Below are 16,704 nucleotides of genomic sequence, written 5' to 3'. Positions count from 1 at the left end.
TTTGTGCCAATAGATGTCCTTTATCTTATGACAAGTACTACATTGTTTTAAAATTTTTATTTATAGCTATTGATGTAAAACCCACACATCCATATTATTTGCCAAAGTTCAATAAAAGAGGAAAACAATCCTTGTGCTTTCTTGTGCACTGAGCCGTCCCTGTTTGTTCCAGGCACTCTTGTGGTGAGCAATGGGGGTACTCCTGCGGTGCAGGTAAAGTATGCAGGGACCCTGTCCTGAACGCATCCTGAATCACCCTGTGCCGAAGCCAGGGGCAGAGCAAGGACAGGCCAAAGGTGCATGGAAAAAAGCTGGCACATCCATCTGGGAATGCAGCTTATGTTGCTAATGCCAGATGTGAATTGTGTAATGGAGTAAGGAAAAAAAACAAGGTATGAAGAAAAGCGACTCACATCTGACCTAAATCTCACCTCTTTTAGTTTAAACTTGTTTCCCCTTGTCCTGATGCTCTGTGGCTAGCAGGCTCAGATGATGCTTTCAGTGACAGTGATGCCATGACCAGATGGCTGGAGAAAGATTGGGTGGGGGCAAGAGCACTGACAGCAAAAAAATAAAGTGACTGCAGTGAAACTAAGGCAGCCACAGCAGGTCATTCTCATTTCACTGGGACTACAGCCTCAGCAACACCTTTTCAAAGCACTTGACAGTGGCCACAGCAGGCAACACAGGGACACTGTGGGCAGCACAGGAAGGTCGGTGCCCAGCTGGAAACAGCCAGGTTGGTGCACACAGTAAAGGGAAGCGAGGGCCGTGCTGCAGGAGGAACCTGCTGGGATGATGCCACACACGGATAAAACCTCACTGAGTGACTCCAGGGCCCATCTGAAAACAGCATAATGGCAGGAAGCCATAATATATTAAACCAGAAGATTAAAACAAACAAGGGCATTTTGGATCAGATTACACATTGCTTTCCTCGTGTCTGACAGCAGAAGAAATGAAAGGCAGTAAAAGACAATCGGAGACCATAACGGTCTGATAGTTCAGCCATAAAAGTGCTGTGGGAGTGCTGCGCCCAGTACCCAGGAGCATTGCACTGAGTGCTCGTTTAGGACTGCCTTGGAAATGCAACATACTTGCTTGAGAAATGCCATTAGGCCTCAGTTGTGGGCAATGTTCACACGTCATGGATCATCCTTAAAAGCGACAGGGCCGTGGCGTGAACTGCTCATGAGAGAATTTACAAGAAAACAATGGGTTTGGAATGCACTTCCAGCTTTGAGCATTAGCATGACACACATTTTCACAAGTCACTATGCCAGAAAAGCTGACATCCCTCAGCCAGCAAGGTTTGCCATGTGCAAAGACCTATGTATTATATAGGTCACAAAGTGTACAAAATATGAGTACGCATTAAGTGTACAAAACTTATCCTTAATTGACCATATACATATGCTATCATGTAGTATGCACACAATATAATAACAGAATGTATAGCACACAGATCAGACTATTTTTGTCTTAATAGCCTTAACATCTTGAAAGCTTTTAAGTCTTGTAGATGACTTACCTGAGGGTATAGCAGGAAGACAGCTGTGAAGTGCTGGAGTGGTGCCACAGGGTCAGAGCTGACCAAGTCCTGAGCTCCAGAAGTGGGGAAGGAAGATACTGGCTGGACAAGTGGGCTCCAAGAACCCTGACCAACACTGTGCTGATGCAGGGCAGAAAGACAGGAGTCATTCTCTAAATCACCAGCAAATGCCATGCCTGCTATGATATTGGACATCAAAGCACACAAAAGAATTTAAAAAAACATACCCCACGATCTCTGTACAGATCCCATTTGATCTCAGAAGAACAGGTCACAGATTCCCAAATGATTTTTAAAGCTTTAAGTCACCAACCATTATCAAAGCAGTCCTCACATTTTCCAGCACCTCATTCATAAAAGCCAGCACGAACCAAGCAGGGTCCAAACCTGGATGTCACGGCATGCTGTCTGCTCAGTCCAGAATTCAAGGAGAAATCCACTCCCCTTGGTGCTGCAGCAGCTTTCTGCTCAGCAGATCCAGGCTCTGTGCCCAGGCAATGCTTGGATTTAGGCTGTGGTTCTCTTGAGTGCTTCTGAAGCTTCTGAGCAACCTGATTGAGCCGTAGATTCCCCTGTTCGTTGCAGGGGAGCTGATGATCTTTAAAGGTCCCTTCTAACTCCAATGATTCTAAGATCTACAGCACTGCACGGGAAGTAACAATCTCCCTTTAGGCAGCTTTGGGCTCAGCTGCATAGGAAATGTGTATGTGTTAAATGTGTATGTTTGGTGGCCCTGCTAGGCAGGGGGGTTGGAACTACATGATCCTTGAGGTCCCTTCCAACCCGGGTGATTCTGTGATTCTGTGACTTCTTTCTCCACCCAGGCTCCCTTTCTGCTACGTTGCTCACAATGAAGTCAACGGTAACCCCAAAGTCATACTTAGTAGCTTCAGTTTCTTGCTAGTTCTGACAATGGAAGCAGAGTGCTGCAATTTAATTTAACAAGCCGTCTTCTGCTGGAAAACATGCAGATGTAATTACTCAAGTAGGTATATGGACTTGGAATGAAACTCTTACCCCAGTCAAATCCAATGGCAGCTGACTGCCCAACCATTCTTCAGTGTCTGTCTCTCTCCCTCCCACCCGTCACATCCAGTAATGAGAGCTCACTAATGGATCTGCTTAAGTACACAACAACTCTCATCACTGTTCTAAAAAATAATCAATCAGGCACTTAATTTTTAACATAAGAAATAAGATGCCTGGAGACCGTTAACAGATAACTAAATAGATTAATGATTGCAGGTGGGAACCAATGTGAAGCTTCACACGCTGTCTTCCAAAAAGGCACCGAAAGAGCTCTCACTGAGACACACAGCTCAGCCATTTCCTCCAAAAGTCTTTAATTGAAATTCCATTGTTACGGTACATGACACACAGCATGGTTATACAAATCGTTACATTACATGGAAGTCCTCCTTGAATCTCAGATAAACACGGTAGACTAAACACAAGTATTTGTGCACGTCTGGCATAAAACAATCAAAGAAACACCCCTCTCCTTTACACCTCACACTTTGTGCTGATTTCCATCTCTCTCGGTGTGACAAAAGAACACAAGATGGAACTTCCAAATATTCCAAAGAAAACCCCTCTGACCCCAGCTCACTGAACTTATCCCTGCGTTGTTCGGTATTACAGCACTGCTCCTGGAAGCTGTCCTGTCTGCTAAAATGCACCAGATTTCATAGAACTCCAAGGGAGAAAAATGTCACCCACACTCCCACCCTGCTGCGCATTGCCAAGGCAAATGGAAATGACAAACACTCTCAGACAAAGTTCTGCATGAGGAATATAATTGATAAAGAAAAGTCAAGCTAGATTATGGCTGGAGGACGGCGGCCTCCCCACTGCTGACAATTCCATGCGCTTGGATCAATTCAATCAGAGCAAAGTGCTCAGGATCTGACGAGACCAGGTCCTGAGTTAATAGCACCAAATGCTGAAAATCTGTCAGAGGGGAAAACGGAATGCGCAGCAGCAGTGCTTAGAGTACAGCCTCCCAAATGCAGCAGCTATGAAGCACCGCGGAGTGTGGCTGGCAGGAAGGCACAAGAATGGAGGGGAAAATGCCCCAAAACACATCCCCTGACCACAGACAGGACCTAGGGCAGCGGCTTGGATGTGGGCAGCCAGCTTGGAAGCATCCAAAGGAAGGTCGAGTGCACTCCACTGCTGAAAAACGCAGTGGTAAATGCCCCCAGACAAAGCCCAGAATCGGGAGATCTCAATGGCAGATAAATTCCTACTGTTGTCAGTCTCTCAGGTTTCATTTTTCAGATTTATTTCTAAGTGCAAGGGGAAAAAACTGATTCCTATTAAAAATAAGAGCAGAGCTTGCTCAGAAAGCTTTTTGACAGGCTCTTGGTGCTGCTCAAAGATGAAATAACGTGTGCTAAATAACAGGACAGGGTGATATCACAATGAACTATTCAGGAAAATGAAATAACCCACTGGCTGTATGTGACATGATCCATCTGCTAAAAGCTGGAAAATTAAGCGATTTCTGCATTATGGTCTGATAGCAACAATGGCTAAAGAAGCTTAGTAATTATCTCGCTTGCGGTTAGCTCACTAAAAAGTGCATTTTAAGTACCTGTTATGTAATGCCTCATAATTAGTGCCAGCCAGTATTTTCAGTACTCTCTCCAGCATGGAAATAAAAAGCCAATCTGTATTTATTGCACTGCAACGATCCTGTAAAGTTAACCTTCAGTTCCCAGATTCAGAGGTGGCCACAACCAGCAGGCAAGAGGAAAGGGGCACGGGCAGAAAGATTTGACAAAGCCTTCTGCCACCCACCCACAAGCATCACACAGAGAAGTGGGGATCGAGAGGAGTCTTCAACCAAAGAGATACATAAAGCCAGAATTCACTGCCCACACTCACTGCTGACATCATCATTCTTTTGACATCGATTCAAAGTCTTTTCAAGTCTCAGCCCTACACCATGCGGTGACCCTGCCAACTGCACCTAGGCAGGGATCAGCTTCCTGCTCCCCCTTCCTGCTGGGACAGTGAGCAGAGCCCAGGGGCTGAGCAGAAGGGTCAGGGAGGGAGCCAACCTCCCTGCAGCAACGCAGGCATTCAGATGCCCACTGTGCCAAGACAGGCTCAATGAGAGCTGAAAAGAGTGAAAGCAACCAAAGCTCCTGAAGAGAGACAGCTCTGGACGATTGCACCCTGCTGCCATGTCACTGGTCCTACACAACACTCAAGAGTCTGCTCTCTACTCGTGTCCACTGAGAGGGAAAAACTGTCCTACAGATTCTCCTGCTGTTTGAAAACTACACACTTCTGCTAATCAGAGAGCACTGAAAGCACAGTGAGGTTCTGGAAGCCACAGCCCTGGGCAAAGAGCGTGCTGCCATCTGGGCACCTGCAGGCCTGTCCCTGCTTCTCCTGCCCCAAGAGGAGGCACACATACCGCAGACAGAGGAAGATTTCCGTGCTACAGCAGCAATACAGGAGGCCCTGGTGCTGAGGACTAAGCCTGTCTCACCAGAGCCACACTGGGAGCTATAGGCTGGCAGTGGAGCGGTTTCAGTCAACCCTTGAGGCATATGGGGCCATGGATGCTCACGTGGCAAGATCTGTGTTGCTCCATGGCAATGCCCAGGCTGCTGGCTGGCCAACACAGCAGCCATTTACTTTTTTAATATCCCCTAGTTAACTCTAGTAGCATAAAACAGAACAAGATAAGTCCCTGTTCTACCAACAGAGGCCTATCAGTTTTTTAAACAATCCCATCCTTGAAAGATCAAGGATTCAAACTGCTCCTACCTCGGTTACATAAGCAAAAATTACTGTCCGAGCAGCAAGCTATCAGATTCCCAAACCTCATGATGAGCTATCATCACTTTACATAACACCCTGCATTGCTGCAGGACTGGCATGTCAGTGCTATTAAGCCCTAAAAGCTTTCTCACTCCACGCAACTGCTGCTGCTTAGCAGTGGATGCAGCAGCGTGGTGCAAACAGATACCTGCCCAACATGCAATAAGCACAGGTGAGCTAAGAGAGCAGCTGTAGGCTCACCACTGCTGCCAGAAATTGAACAGATGGAATTTAGCTTCTGACAGAGGTATGCTAAGAACACAGCCATCAATGTGAGGGGCAGCCTGCTTTCCTCTCACTGTGTGCTTGGACATCTGCAATGTAAATGACTCTTGATTTATCATCTCACTTTTAAATAGCATCATCAATTAAGCTAGATCAATTGTACCTATGTAACTCCATAGCATCCCACAAAAACCACAGGCCTGTGACACAGCAGAAAGCACAGAGTCAATCTATAAACTTGCTGGAGATCAAGCCCAACTTCCTACTCTTACCGAATCAGAGAAAGCCCTTTTTAATAATGATAAAAAAGCCATTTTGCTTAGAAGATGAACCAAAATGTTTCAATGTGTGCTGGATTTGAAACGCGCTGTACACATTCTGCAGCATCAGCAACCAGAATTATTTCTGTATGCTTTACAAATGCAGGGGTTTTCCTGCAGGTGATGAGTGGTTTTCTTCTCTAGAAAAATAAACAAACCCTGTGAGTTCTACTATCCCAGCTAAGCTTTCACAGGAAGTTTCCAGCAAGAGAAAACAAAACAAAACCTTATCTTTATGCTCTAAAAAAATAGACATGTTATTTAGAAAGCATTAGAGGTCACTTGATCTTCAAACCCACCTGAAGTCAGAAGAAACAACTGGTGGCTATGCTAGTTATGCTATGCTTTAAGCAAAAACAAAAATAATTGTTAATGCTTGATCTGGAAAACTGAAATTAATGCACTCGCGATAAAATTGCATACAAATAAATCCCTGCATAGGAAATAGAAGCCAATCTGTATAAAAGCCCTGTTTTTTGCATTCTCGAAGTTTTTCAGTGCATACTCATGCTAACTCCAATCAGAATCAGATGAGATGAGACCTTCCCACATCTCACAGGATAAACCTACTTGTTACAAACACTTCTTAAACAAAGGAAACGTAAGGAAAAAAAGAAAAAAAATCCTCCTCACTGCTCTATGAGGTTACCATTGCTGGGACTACCAGACTAAAGATGTAGCACAGGAGAGCTTGGTCAAGCGCTGCTTCACCAGGACAGTTCCTGCACAAGACAGCCTGCCCATCACAGCTGCTGGTTGGTGAAGAAGGCTTTGGTCTCCCTGCAGACAGGATTCACGCAGAGAGGGCAGCAGAGCGTCAGCTGCTTGGAGCAGATTTCATTGGACTGGATGTGTGAGCAGACCAAGTCTGCCAGAGCCTGAAAGAGAGTTAATTAAAACACAGCGGTGAGCAAACCTCAAATCAGGGAACACTGGAACATGTGTCACCCAAACTGGTGAGACTGCCTAAGTGCACATCTGTCAGTCTTTGCTGGTTTTTAATATTTTGTAACCACCCTCCAGTCTTTCAGGAGAAAAATCCTGTTTTAGAACTGTGCTGACACAGTACCCTACAATAGGTATTGCACTGAAAGACAGCTATTAACAAATACAAAACTGTTCTTCTTTGTCAAAGCAAAACTTGTGCTGTTGGAGTTGTGTTTTTTTTTTAAATATGTAGCAAATAAAAGCACTTTGTGACACACAGATCAAGTTCAGGGATTTCTATCCTCTGTATTTTAAATCTATACAAAGACATCCACAGTGTAGCAGGAAACACACAACTGCAAACTACAGTAACTACTGCATCAAAGAAGATACCTTGGAGAACAGTGGGTTTCCATTAAGTGACTCTGCTCTTCTGATGTTTTCAACGCCACACTGAAGGAAAAGCAAGGAGAAAAGTTAAGTCTGTTAGATCCTTTGCTATGTTAGCCTTCAAAACCCTTTCTTCTTCATTCAGAAGCTGCCCCAAAACAATAAAATGAAATATCACATTTTGAACACAGTAAAAGTAACTCAGATGCACAGCTTCACTTTGCTGCCAAAAATCTGCTGACTCTTTTTTAGCAAGTTTAGAGTTAAGCCTGTTTTGTGCTGCTATAAAAAGCTCCTTTGAGCTTAGATTTATTTTCAATTTATAGAAAAAAAAAATTTCCCCAAATTATACTGCAAAGAGCAACCAGAAAACAGTATTTTGAAAGAGGTAAAACAATTTGGGAGTCCAGTTATAAAAACTGTCAACCATTTACCTCGTTTGCTAAAACCTGGGCATACTCAATATCCAGTTCATAAAGCGTTTCAATGTGGTCACTTGTGAATGCTATGGGGACCAACAACATGTTCTTCTTTCCTCTTTGGCACAGTCCTTTAATTGTCTCATCCGTTTGTGGACCAAGCCAAGGCATTGGCCCAACCTGTGAAGAGGGAGAAAAAAACAAACCTCAATAAATCACTCTTAGAAAATGCACCCACGTTTTTCTTTAGCTGGACAACTCAGATTTTTAACAAGGAGTCGATTATTGCTATTTCTTTGCTTTTGACTCCCTCACTTTATCTGTTAGGTTTTACAAAGACATACCATCCCACCGACCATCCATTTAAATCCTCCCAAAAGAGACCCCGGGTTGGTTTTAAAGGAGACCTCAACTGCACTCGTTTCCCTGGCTTTGCAAGATGTGAGCATTCAGGATGCAGCGAATCTGCTGAGCTACCCATGAAGTATTCAGTGCTGATGTGCTGTAAGATGCAGCTTAAAGAACAAAACAGCACTGGCATGGGAGTGCAGTGCCCCTGAAACACACACAAAAAAGTTACTTCTCTCTGCCAGATTGCCTTGGAGTTTTGTGTCAAATTCCTTTCTGACAACTGAAGCTACAGAATCAATTATTATCAGTTTAATCTTCTTTGAAATAATTTCTTCTTCTAAAGACTTAATTCTCTTCAGTACACTGTCACAGGTCAGCTCTCGATACAGTATTTTGTACTTGCAGTGCATGACTGTGCTAAAACTTCAGTTCCTTCTGATTTGCAGTAGTAATAATAAATATGAAATAACACAAGAAGTCTTCATCAAGAATAATTAAGCCTGTTTGGATTAAGCACTATCATTGTTAAGAATGTTTGTTTCACAAGGACAATTTCTGAAAAATTGCTCCAAGGTCATCTTAAAGTAACAAATCCAATGAGTGCTCAATTTTTCCTTCCAACATAGGAAAAAAAACCTGCCAAACTGTGTGTTATGAAATCACGGGGCATATAAAAAATGTACTTCAGATTATGCAGTATACCAAAGAGGAAAGAAACTATGGACGAAGAATACTTGGAAAAACTGATTCAGGGTACAAGGCCGTGACTCTGTCCTAGCAGAAATACAAGCTGGCAGCACTGCTGTCCCCAGCACCCACCTTGGACTGCCAGACGAGCCGGTAGGGGTTGGAATGGTTCAGCTTCTCCATGACTCTCTGGACAGTAGCTCCTACTTCTTGTGGATACGGATCACCACGGTTCACCACCTTCAACACATCAACACCAGAGCTTTTTCTTCCAAGGAATGCGTTTATGTCATTACTAAGTGTGTGGGATGGTGGTGAGGACACAGCCAGGGGCACCAGGGCTTGGCTACCAGTGTCCCCACAACCCCCCCTGCCCTGATAAAGGAACTGCATGGCACTTCTGCAAGGGTGGTTTCACTGTGCCTCCGTGCCAGCTGCACACCTTCCAACTCAATTCAGACAGCAAGAAACGTGTGGATGTGGTATCTGGGGACACGGTTAGTGGGCATGGTGGAGATGGCGTGGCAGCTTAACTTGATGATCTCTGAGCTGTTTTCTAACCTCACTGATTCTACGGTTCTAAGATTCTGGCCTCATGGTCACAGAGCAGTAACTGGGGTAACTCACAGACATGGGGAGCGAGTGGGCTGAGAAGAGAATGACGACGTCTTTCCTCTTGTCAGGTGGAAAGAGGTCCAGTTCCTTCTGTATGTGATCGGCAAAGCACTGGTCAGGAAACAAAAAGGCAAAGGCCTGGATCAGGAATTGCTAAAAGGTAAACACATGCTCACAAATGAGACAGCAGCTTCCACACGCAAGGCTGCCTTCAAAATGTGCTAATTCCTAGGAGCATCTGACAAACAGACAGATCTGTGTCTGTGTTTGCTACAGGCTAAGCAGGAATTCAGGCTGATGGCCTCTAGAGGTCCCTTCCTGCCAACTCTGCTGTGATAACACAAATACTTTAGGACAAGGTCACTTTCTCAAGTTATCACGCCAAAACAGAGAGCATGAAATATCCCTCCAGCTTTGCACAGATCTGTACCTGAATGAGCAGGGGGTGTGTGGGCCATCGGTCAATGATACTCCACTTCATCTTTGGCTTCTTCCCCTTTTTATTGTAGTAGCGATAAATAGCATTTAAGCTGCTTCCTGAAATACAGAGAATTAAGAACAAAAATTTGTCCACGGAATCAGCAGACTGTCAGATGATAACAGACGTGTAGGAAAGCACTGTAATATTTTAACACGCTGTCCATGTTTTAAAGGCAACTCTAAATCACAGCTGAGAGCATCAGAGCAGGACGAACATCTTGCAGCCGAGAGTGACTTGCTAAATCACTCCTTAACCAAAGAACCGTTGGAGTTTCCATGGAGAAAGCTTACTCAGAGGTGCTCCTGGGCTTCAGTTTATATTATCCTACAACAAACATAAAGCTATCCTGGGCTGAGAAGTTCCCACATGAAATTCAGAACGACATTAAACAATGAAGACCTTAAAGTCTACGGAGGAGGTCTCTCACAAGCTCTGACCTGTGGTGGAGCAGCTGTACTGCGGGTACTGCGTGAAGGCGATGGCTCTCTCGATGCCGTCATCCTCCATCTCCTCAATTGCTTCCTCTGTCAGAGGGTGCACGTATCGGAAGCCAATGTAGTACTTGTGGGGTGCTGCCAGACAAAACAGGAAGAGAAACTGCAGGAAAAGCATCTGCCAAAAACTCCCAGTAAATAACTGCTAGCTAACAAGCACAGTGTACAGAACCAGACAGACTTATGCAGATGGAAAAAAACGAGACAGAACTCTACTTCCTTGCCTCCAGATAACCCTTTTAAAAAGCAAAGTTAAAGGGAAGACGATGCAGAACTGCCATTTGATGCATCTGCATCAGCTGCCACGCTGGTGAGCCTGCTCTGCCTGCCAGCCCGCAGCGACAGGAGCTGCCTCAGACTGAGGTCAGGGTGCTCAGGAGAGGCACGGATTCTTCCATTTCTGGTTAGTTTGTTTTTCACAAAGATATCTGTGCCTTTAAACACTTCATTTTGGAGGCAATCCTGTCCTCTCCAAGGACTTTTCAGGTTTTTCCATTTTCCAACTCTAATCTTTAGGGTGTCAGCTTTGAGTGCTTTTTGTTTGCTTTCTTTGAAGTGAAGAACAGCGGCTTCTAGAACAAACCCAAAGTCTCTTTTTCATAGTTTCCAGGTCACTAGCTCTGAAAAAACCTGTAGCAGGTTTCTGAAAGAAGCAGACGTCCTGTGCTTGTTCTGCACTCTGTAGTTTTAGGCAGGATTCAGAAAGCAGGTTTAGCCGGCCCCAGCTCTTTGCAGGAGGCAAGAGAGCTCCCAGCTGGGAGAAGCAGCAAGTCCTGAGCTGCCTTCAGGTCACCTGAGGGGTGACCCTGAGCATATTCAAATGGTATTAAAACCAAAACCAAAAGACAAACCAGAGCAAAGATATTAGGAGTTTAACATGGGAAAGAAGACGTTGGGAAAAAAATGATGATTAGTGTGAGAACTTGTTGCAATTGCCTCATGTTGCTGTGTTCTGTCTTGGATCACAAGCAGCAAAGAGCAGGGTTTCACACGTGTACGCATGTTCAATTTGTTGTTACAGTTAGAATCAGGATTACATGACAGCCCCTTCAGCAAAGAGCTGCCAATCTAAGGAGCATCACGGTCCCCTCATCTTGGGAGTTTTCATTCTGCTGATAAGGGAATCTCAGCTAAAATACAGCTTGTAAGAAATAACAAGAACCCTTAAATCTGAAAACAGTGAAAAAGGCAAAATGCATCTTCTTGAAGTCTAATTACCATCGCAAGACATTAGCCTATTTGATACCAGCACTAGACAAACAGACATGGATTTTCCTGTCATCATATTCGTGTGATTTATTCCTACAGACCACTGAGCCTACCCAGCTCTGTTCATTCAGAGCAGAACTCCTGTTTATTTTCAGACTGCTGCCTGTAACAATAAAGCTTTGTTTTAAAATTATATTGTTCCTAGATGACATTGGTGAGGCTGTTTATCTATTACTTGATCTTAGTCCCATTGCCAAAGTGTAACGTGTCAAACGTGTATCCCATGAGTCAGTGCATCAGTAGACTGATTTATGTGTACAGAAGGAAACTTTACTGATTCTGTCTAGCTTGAGCTCTTCACCAGCTCCAAATACTCAAATTACTGCAAGCTCCAGCCCCAACAGAAGGCCAGATCAAGGCAACAACAGCATGCAGTATACTACTTTTTTGCCACAAGCTTCACATCTCATAGTCACAAGCAACAAGTTACTGATTAACAGGGCTCAGGGCTGTGAGCAATGCCCTGATACAGCACTAACACGCACAGCTCAGCCTGGATGCACACCTGGTTCAAGCTGTTCTGAAGCAGCACAGTGTTGGTATCATGACAGGTTACCCAAAATGCTCAAGGGAATGGCTGGCACATTCAGTATTTAAAACGGTAGCTACCTCTGGGCAAAACCTGAAGTCTTTAAATGAATTCTCAAAGGTAAGGGCTGCAGAGAGTCAGGCATGACTGTGCAAAAAACGTCAAACAAAAGTAAGTGGGAGTGGTACACTGAGAACAGCAGATAAACTTTGTGAGCCTTATCTCCAGAACCTGTTGCAAGCCTAACCCCTCAAGAGCTGCAGCTGCTAGAATACTGCTGCCTTCCATGCCACAGAAGGGGGCACGCCTGGCTTCAGGCTTTGGCTGTACTTTGACTACAGTTGGAATTAAGTGAGAAATAGCATCTGAGGGGAAAAACAGACCAAACGCATCTTGAATGAAGGCATTGGTGACATGCTGCATGCTGAATGAACGGGGAATTCTGTCTTGGCCTTTCAAGAGTATTACTTTTCACCCTCCAGACACAATTAAGATGAACAAACAAACCCCAATCTCCTACTTCTAGCCTTTTCCTATCCAAGTCTGAAGAAACGGGCTCCACTAAACAGCTGAGAATCTGGGAATGTATATGGTCAGACACAGAGGGTGACTCCCTGGCACACCAGCGTCACGCTTCCAAACATTTTGGGAAGTGCAGCAATGCTGTACGGCTGCTGAGCTGAAGAGAATAGAGAGCTCTCTTCTTTGGCTCCTTGTACTCCAGCAGTTTTTCCAATACAAACGTTTAGCGCTTCTATTGGAGTGGCAGGACGAGAAGTATTATCTGCAGCTGACACATTGGTGAGGAGCACAGTGGGTAGCTTAGTGATCTCATTAATTCCTTCTGCTCTCAAAGCCTGCTCGCTGCCTCAACAAAAAGCATGTTGCAAAGGCCTTCATGAACAGAGGTGATCCCCAGATAGCTCATTTCAGGCAGCCAAACCATTACGGCTCTGCCTCTCTGGCTTGTCAAAGCAATGGTGCTTCACTCTGACTGTCCCACAAGAGGTCAGACACAATACAGAGTACAGCCACTGTGCTCGTTCTGCAACACGGATGCTGAAGTGTAGCTAAACTTGTACAAACTCCGCCACAAGTGAGTTAAAAGTGACTTGTGTGTCAACTTTGTTGGGAGTTTTAGGGAAAAGCAACTGAACACAGCTGCCCAGAGAAACTGTGTTCTCCAACCCTGGAGGTGCCCAAGGCCAGGCTGGAGAGGCCCTATGCAGCCTGGTCTGGTGGGGAGCAGCCAGAATTGCTTGTGAAGGTACTATCTGCTTCTACCCACATCAAGCTATTAGGCCTTATCTCCTGCTCCTCAGGTGGGGCTCTCCACTATCCCTGTGCCAAGCCCTGCAGAGTTCAGCCACAAAACCTTATCTTTCCTTCTTCCTTGCTCCTGAAATGGGACCTAACTGCTGTTAGGTCTCTTAGCCATTATTAGCAGTTACAGATTCAGGCATGTTTCGAGAGCTCTGAAGGAACCCATGACTTCAGAGAGACATCTCAGAGGAACACAAGACAGACCCACATCTTTGCAGAACTGCTCTGGACTCCTGACCCCCTCCCATGCAGTCCCTGTCCTCTCAGCTCAGGCTCAAACAACATCAACAGCCAGGATGGACATGCAGTTTTACTCTGTGGGTGCAGACATTTGCTGTCCCAAATGACCATCATTCTCAGTGTGTATAAATAGCCACAAACCTCCAACTCCTTTATGAGTCAGAACTTCACTCCATTTCTTGTCCCTTTATTAACTCACAAGAAATACACTCTCCTTTCCTGTCATATAAGGTTCAATCACTTCTCTCTAGGGCAGACTTCTTCAAGTTCAAGTAGAGCCTGCACCTTGCATTTGTGCAAGCACAAGTTGAGACTCCTGTCGCCTGTCTTCAGACATCTGAAAGCTACGTGCTTGGTCTATGACAGTCACCCAGGTTTTTTCCCACAACAAAAGGAATGAAACAAGGGTGCCTTTGGCAAGTGAGCTCCTCTCTCTGACAGCGACCTTGAGGGCACTCTATATGCCCTACTCTCTCTTGATAAGACAAGGAAGGAGCAGAGGCCAGTTCAACTCTAGTGGCTGCAGTTAGCAAGATGAAATGTGTTAGAGGTATCCACAGTGGCTACAACCAGGGCAGCTTTGAAACTCATCACTTTGGGCAGAGAGGTGGCAGCTGAACCACAGCAAGCTCTGGACCCAGCTGGAGAAGGTGGGTGCACATCTGGCTGTTAGTTCATGGTGCTACACTGCATTACAGTGGGATGAATGCATTCTGACAGCAGGCTGCTCTCTGAAACCAAAGCCACCAGCAGTCACAGCAGTGACTACAGCACAGAATTACATCTGCATGTCTGTGGACCCCATGTTTTTGTGTATACTGAGAATAGGAGCGTCTGCACTGTGATTTCCTAGCAGGACTGTGAACACTTTACACTCACAATTAAAGCTGAGAAGCAAAAGTTGCTTCAGGAACTCATACTTAGAACACATCAGGCCGAAACAGCTGTTAAAAAACAGAGAGGGGTGTAGAAGTACCGGTGTGAGGAGACATGCTGTCCAGCAGTTTCACCATGCCTTCTCCCTGCACCGCCGTCCACTTCTTGATGGGCGACCCACCTCCAATCCTGCTGTACTGCTCCTGAATTCGCGGTGTGCGGCGTTTAGCGATGAACGGTGCCAATTTACTGAAGCATTCAGAAGGGATCTGTGTTAATGTTGTAACCCAGGCACCCCTGGCCCCTTCTCCAGACACATCTGCTAGAGCGGGCAATGTCCCCAGCTTATAAACAAAACAGCATTGCATGTCTAACGTTCTATCCCATCACCCTTCCAAACCCACTACATGACAGCAAACCACAATCTGAAGACTAAAAAGATTGATCTTGGCACACTTTTTTTCCCAGAGAATTACAACACCTTTCCCTGCACCAAAAGGTCCAAAGATTGAGCAGCCCCAATAAAAGCAAACATAAATTAAACTGCAGTTTAATGTCAGTGCCAACACTGAGCAGTGACTGGAACACACAAGTTCACAGCATTCCTTACTTTTGCACTGGAAGTGTCATGAGGTCCCGGTCCAGGAAGAGGCGCAGTAAAAAGTCATGTACATCATCCAGCCTTTCTGGACCTCCCATGTTTAACATCAAGATTCCTGTTTTAGGTTTCCTATGGAAGAAAGAGACATTTCAAATCCCAGTGATGTACAGTTGGTTTTTTTTTAACTGCGAAATAGTCAGCCTGCCTGTCAGCACGTCTTTTGCAGCATCTTATTTAAAGTTCACACTTATGAAACAAATGTGAACAACAAATGCGAGCAGCCTGAGAAAAAATGATCACTGTGCAACACAGAAATTAACTGGAAATGTACAGAGAAAATTCTCTCAGCTGTCATTGTAAGTTCTTCACAGAGAGAGTGGTGAGGGGCTGGAACAGCTGCCCAGAAAGGCTGTGGATGCCCCGTCCATCCGTGGAGGTGTTCAAGGCCAGGTTGGATGGGGCCCTGGGCAGCCTGGGCTGCTATGAAATGTGGAGGTTGGTGGCCCTGCGTGTGGCAGAGGGTTGGAGATTCATCATCCTTGAGGTCCCTTCCAACCCTGGCCATTCCATGAATCTGTGATTCTATGTGGTAAGGGAAGGGGCAGAACATTGCCCACAGGTCATCTCAGCTGAACGCCAGCCACAGTGCTGACCAAAACACACAGCACCTCCTGCAGAACGCAGGACACGTGCCAACGCTGCTTTGTCTTCCTTCCTGGGGAGGGACACCTCGCTCTCAAAGCAGCGAGGGAAGCAAAACCTGGCTGTACTTCACGAGCTTGTATGTGAGGCCAACACATGGCTGACAGCACCATCTCCATGGGGGTTCCCAAGCACAGCTTTGCAGTTTCTGAGGCCTTTGGCTTTCATGAGACAGGCACTGAGAGTCTGGCAAGCCAGGTGGGCACAAGAGGAGCCTGGGGCTGTCCTGGTGGCTTCTGCTGCCCTCCTCCAGGAGGATTGATGAGGAGGCAGGAACCAGAAACCAGACCAGCAATGTTTGCTCTGTGCCTCCTGCACTGCCTTACTGCAGGCTTGCGCTCCATTTTGCTCAGCAGAGAACAAACACACTGATCTTCGTCCTGCATGCAGCGAGGCTCAGGGCACTCAGCAGCAGTGACACAAGCCAGACCCATCCCCACGGCCATTCTTTTTGCTACACAACCAGCTGCAGCACGCAGGCTGGACTGCTCACCCCACAGACAGCACAGGATTGTGGCTGTGCCCACCCATGGCCCTCAGCAGACTTACCGTGTTTCTGGCTCAGCCTGGGGCTTGGTGTTGGGCGCTGCTGCAGCCACCTGCCCCCTCCAGCGCACTGGGACCCTCAGCTGCCTGCTGCCCGCCACCACTGTGGAGAGAGAATGGTACGTCAGTGAGCTCAGCCCGGCGGAACACAGGAGCTCAGTCAGGAGCCGGGGAGATGGGGAAACCAGCAGGTGAGGCCCGAAGCGTTCAGCACGGCGGTGTCCAGTAACACAGCCCAGCACCTGTCATGCTGTTGTGCACAACGTGCAGCTCCCGGCCAGCGCTCCTCAGTGCCAACGCTGCCCATTGCATGGACCGCT

The 16,704-nt window shown here is 46.0% G+C and overlaps 1 protein-coding gene across 1 annotated transcript; it reads right to left on the bottom strand.

Moving 5' to 3' along the window:
• Positions 1 to 2,871: 2,871 nt before the first annotated feature.
• Positions 2,872 to 16,487, bottom strand: FECH (ferrochelatase). Its single transcript, XM_042892930.1, has 10 exons — positions 16,388 to 16,487; positions 15,146 to 15,265; positions 14,636 to 14,784; positions 10,242 to 10,376; positions 9,754 to 9,860; positions 9,336 to 9,434; positions 8,841 to 8,948; positions 7,686 to 7,850; positions 7,255 to 7,314; positions 2,872 to 6,812 (listed from the first exon to the last, which is right to left on the bottom strand). Exons 2-10 carry the CDS (start codon positions 15,241 to 15,243, stop codon positions 6,678 to 6,680), a joined length of 1,056 nt encoding a protein of 351 aa, XP_042748864.1. The 5' UTR covers positions 15,244 to 15,265; positions 16,388 to 16,487; the 3' UTR covers positions 2,872 to 6,677.
• Positions 16,488 to 16,704: the final 217 nt, after the last annotated feature.

The sequence above is a fragment of the Lagopus leucura genome, unplaced genomic scaffold (genome assembly GCF_019238085.1).
Source record: "Lagopus leucura isolate 7727_CA_CO unplaced genomic scaffold, USGS_WTPT01 27-2_obj-0_obj, whole genome shotgun sequence".
NCBI lineage: Eukaryota > Metazoa > Chordata > Aves > Galliformes > Phasianidae > Lagopus > Lagopus leucura.
Note: the sequence above shows the minus strand (reverse complement) of the source record. Positions and strands in the feature narration are given on the sequence as shown.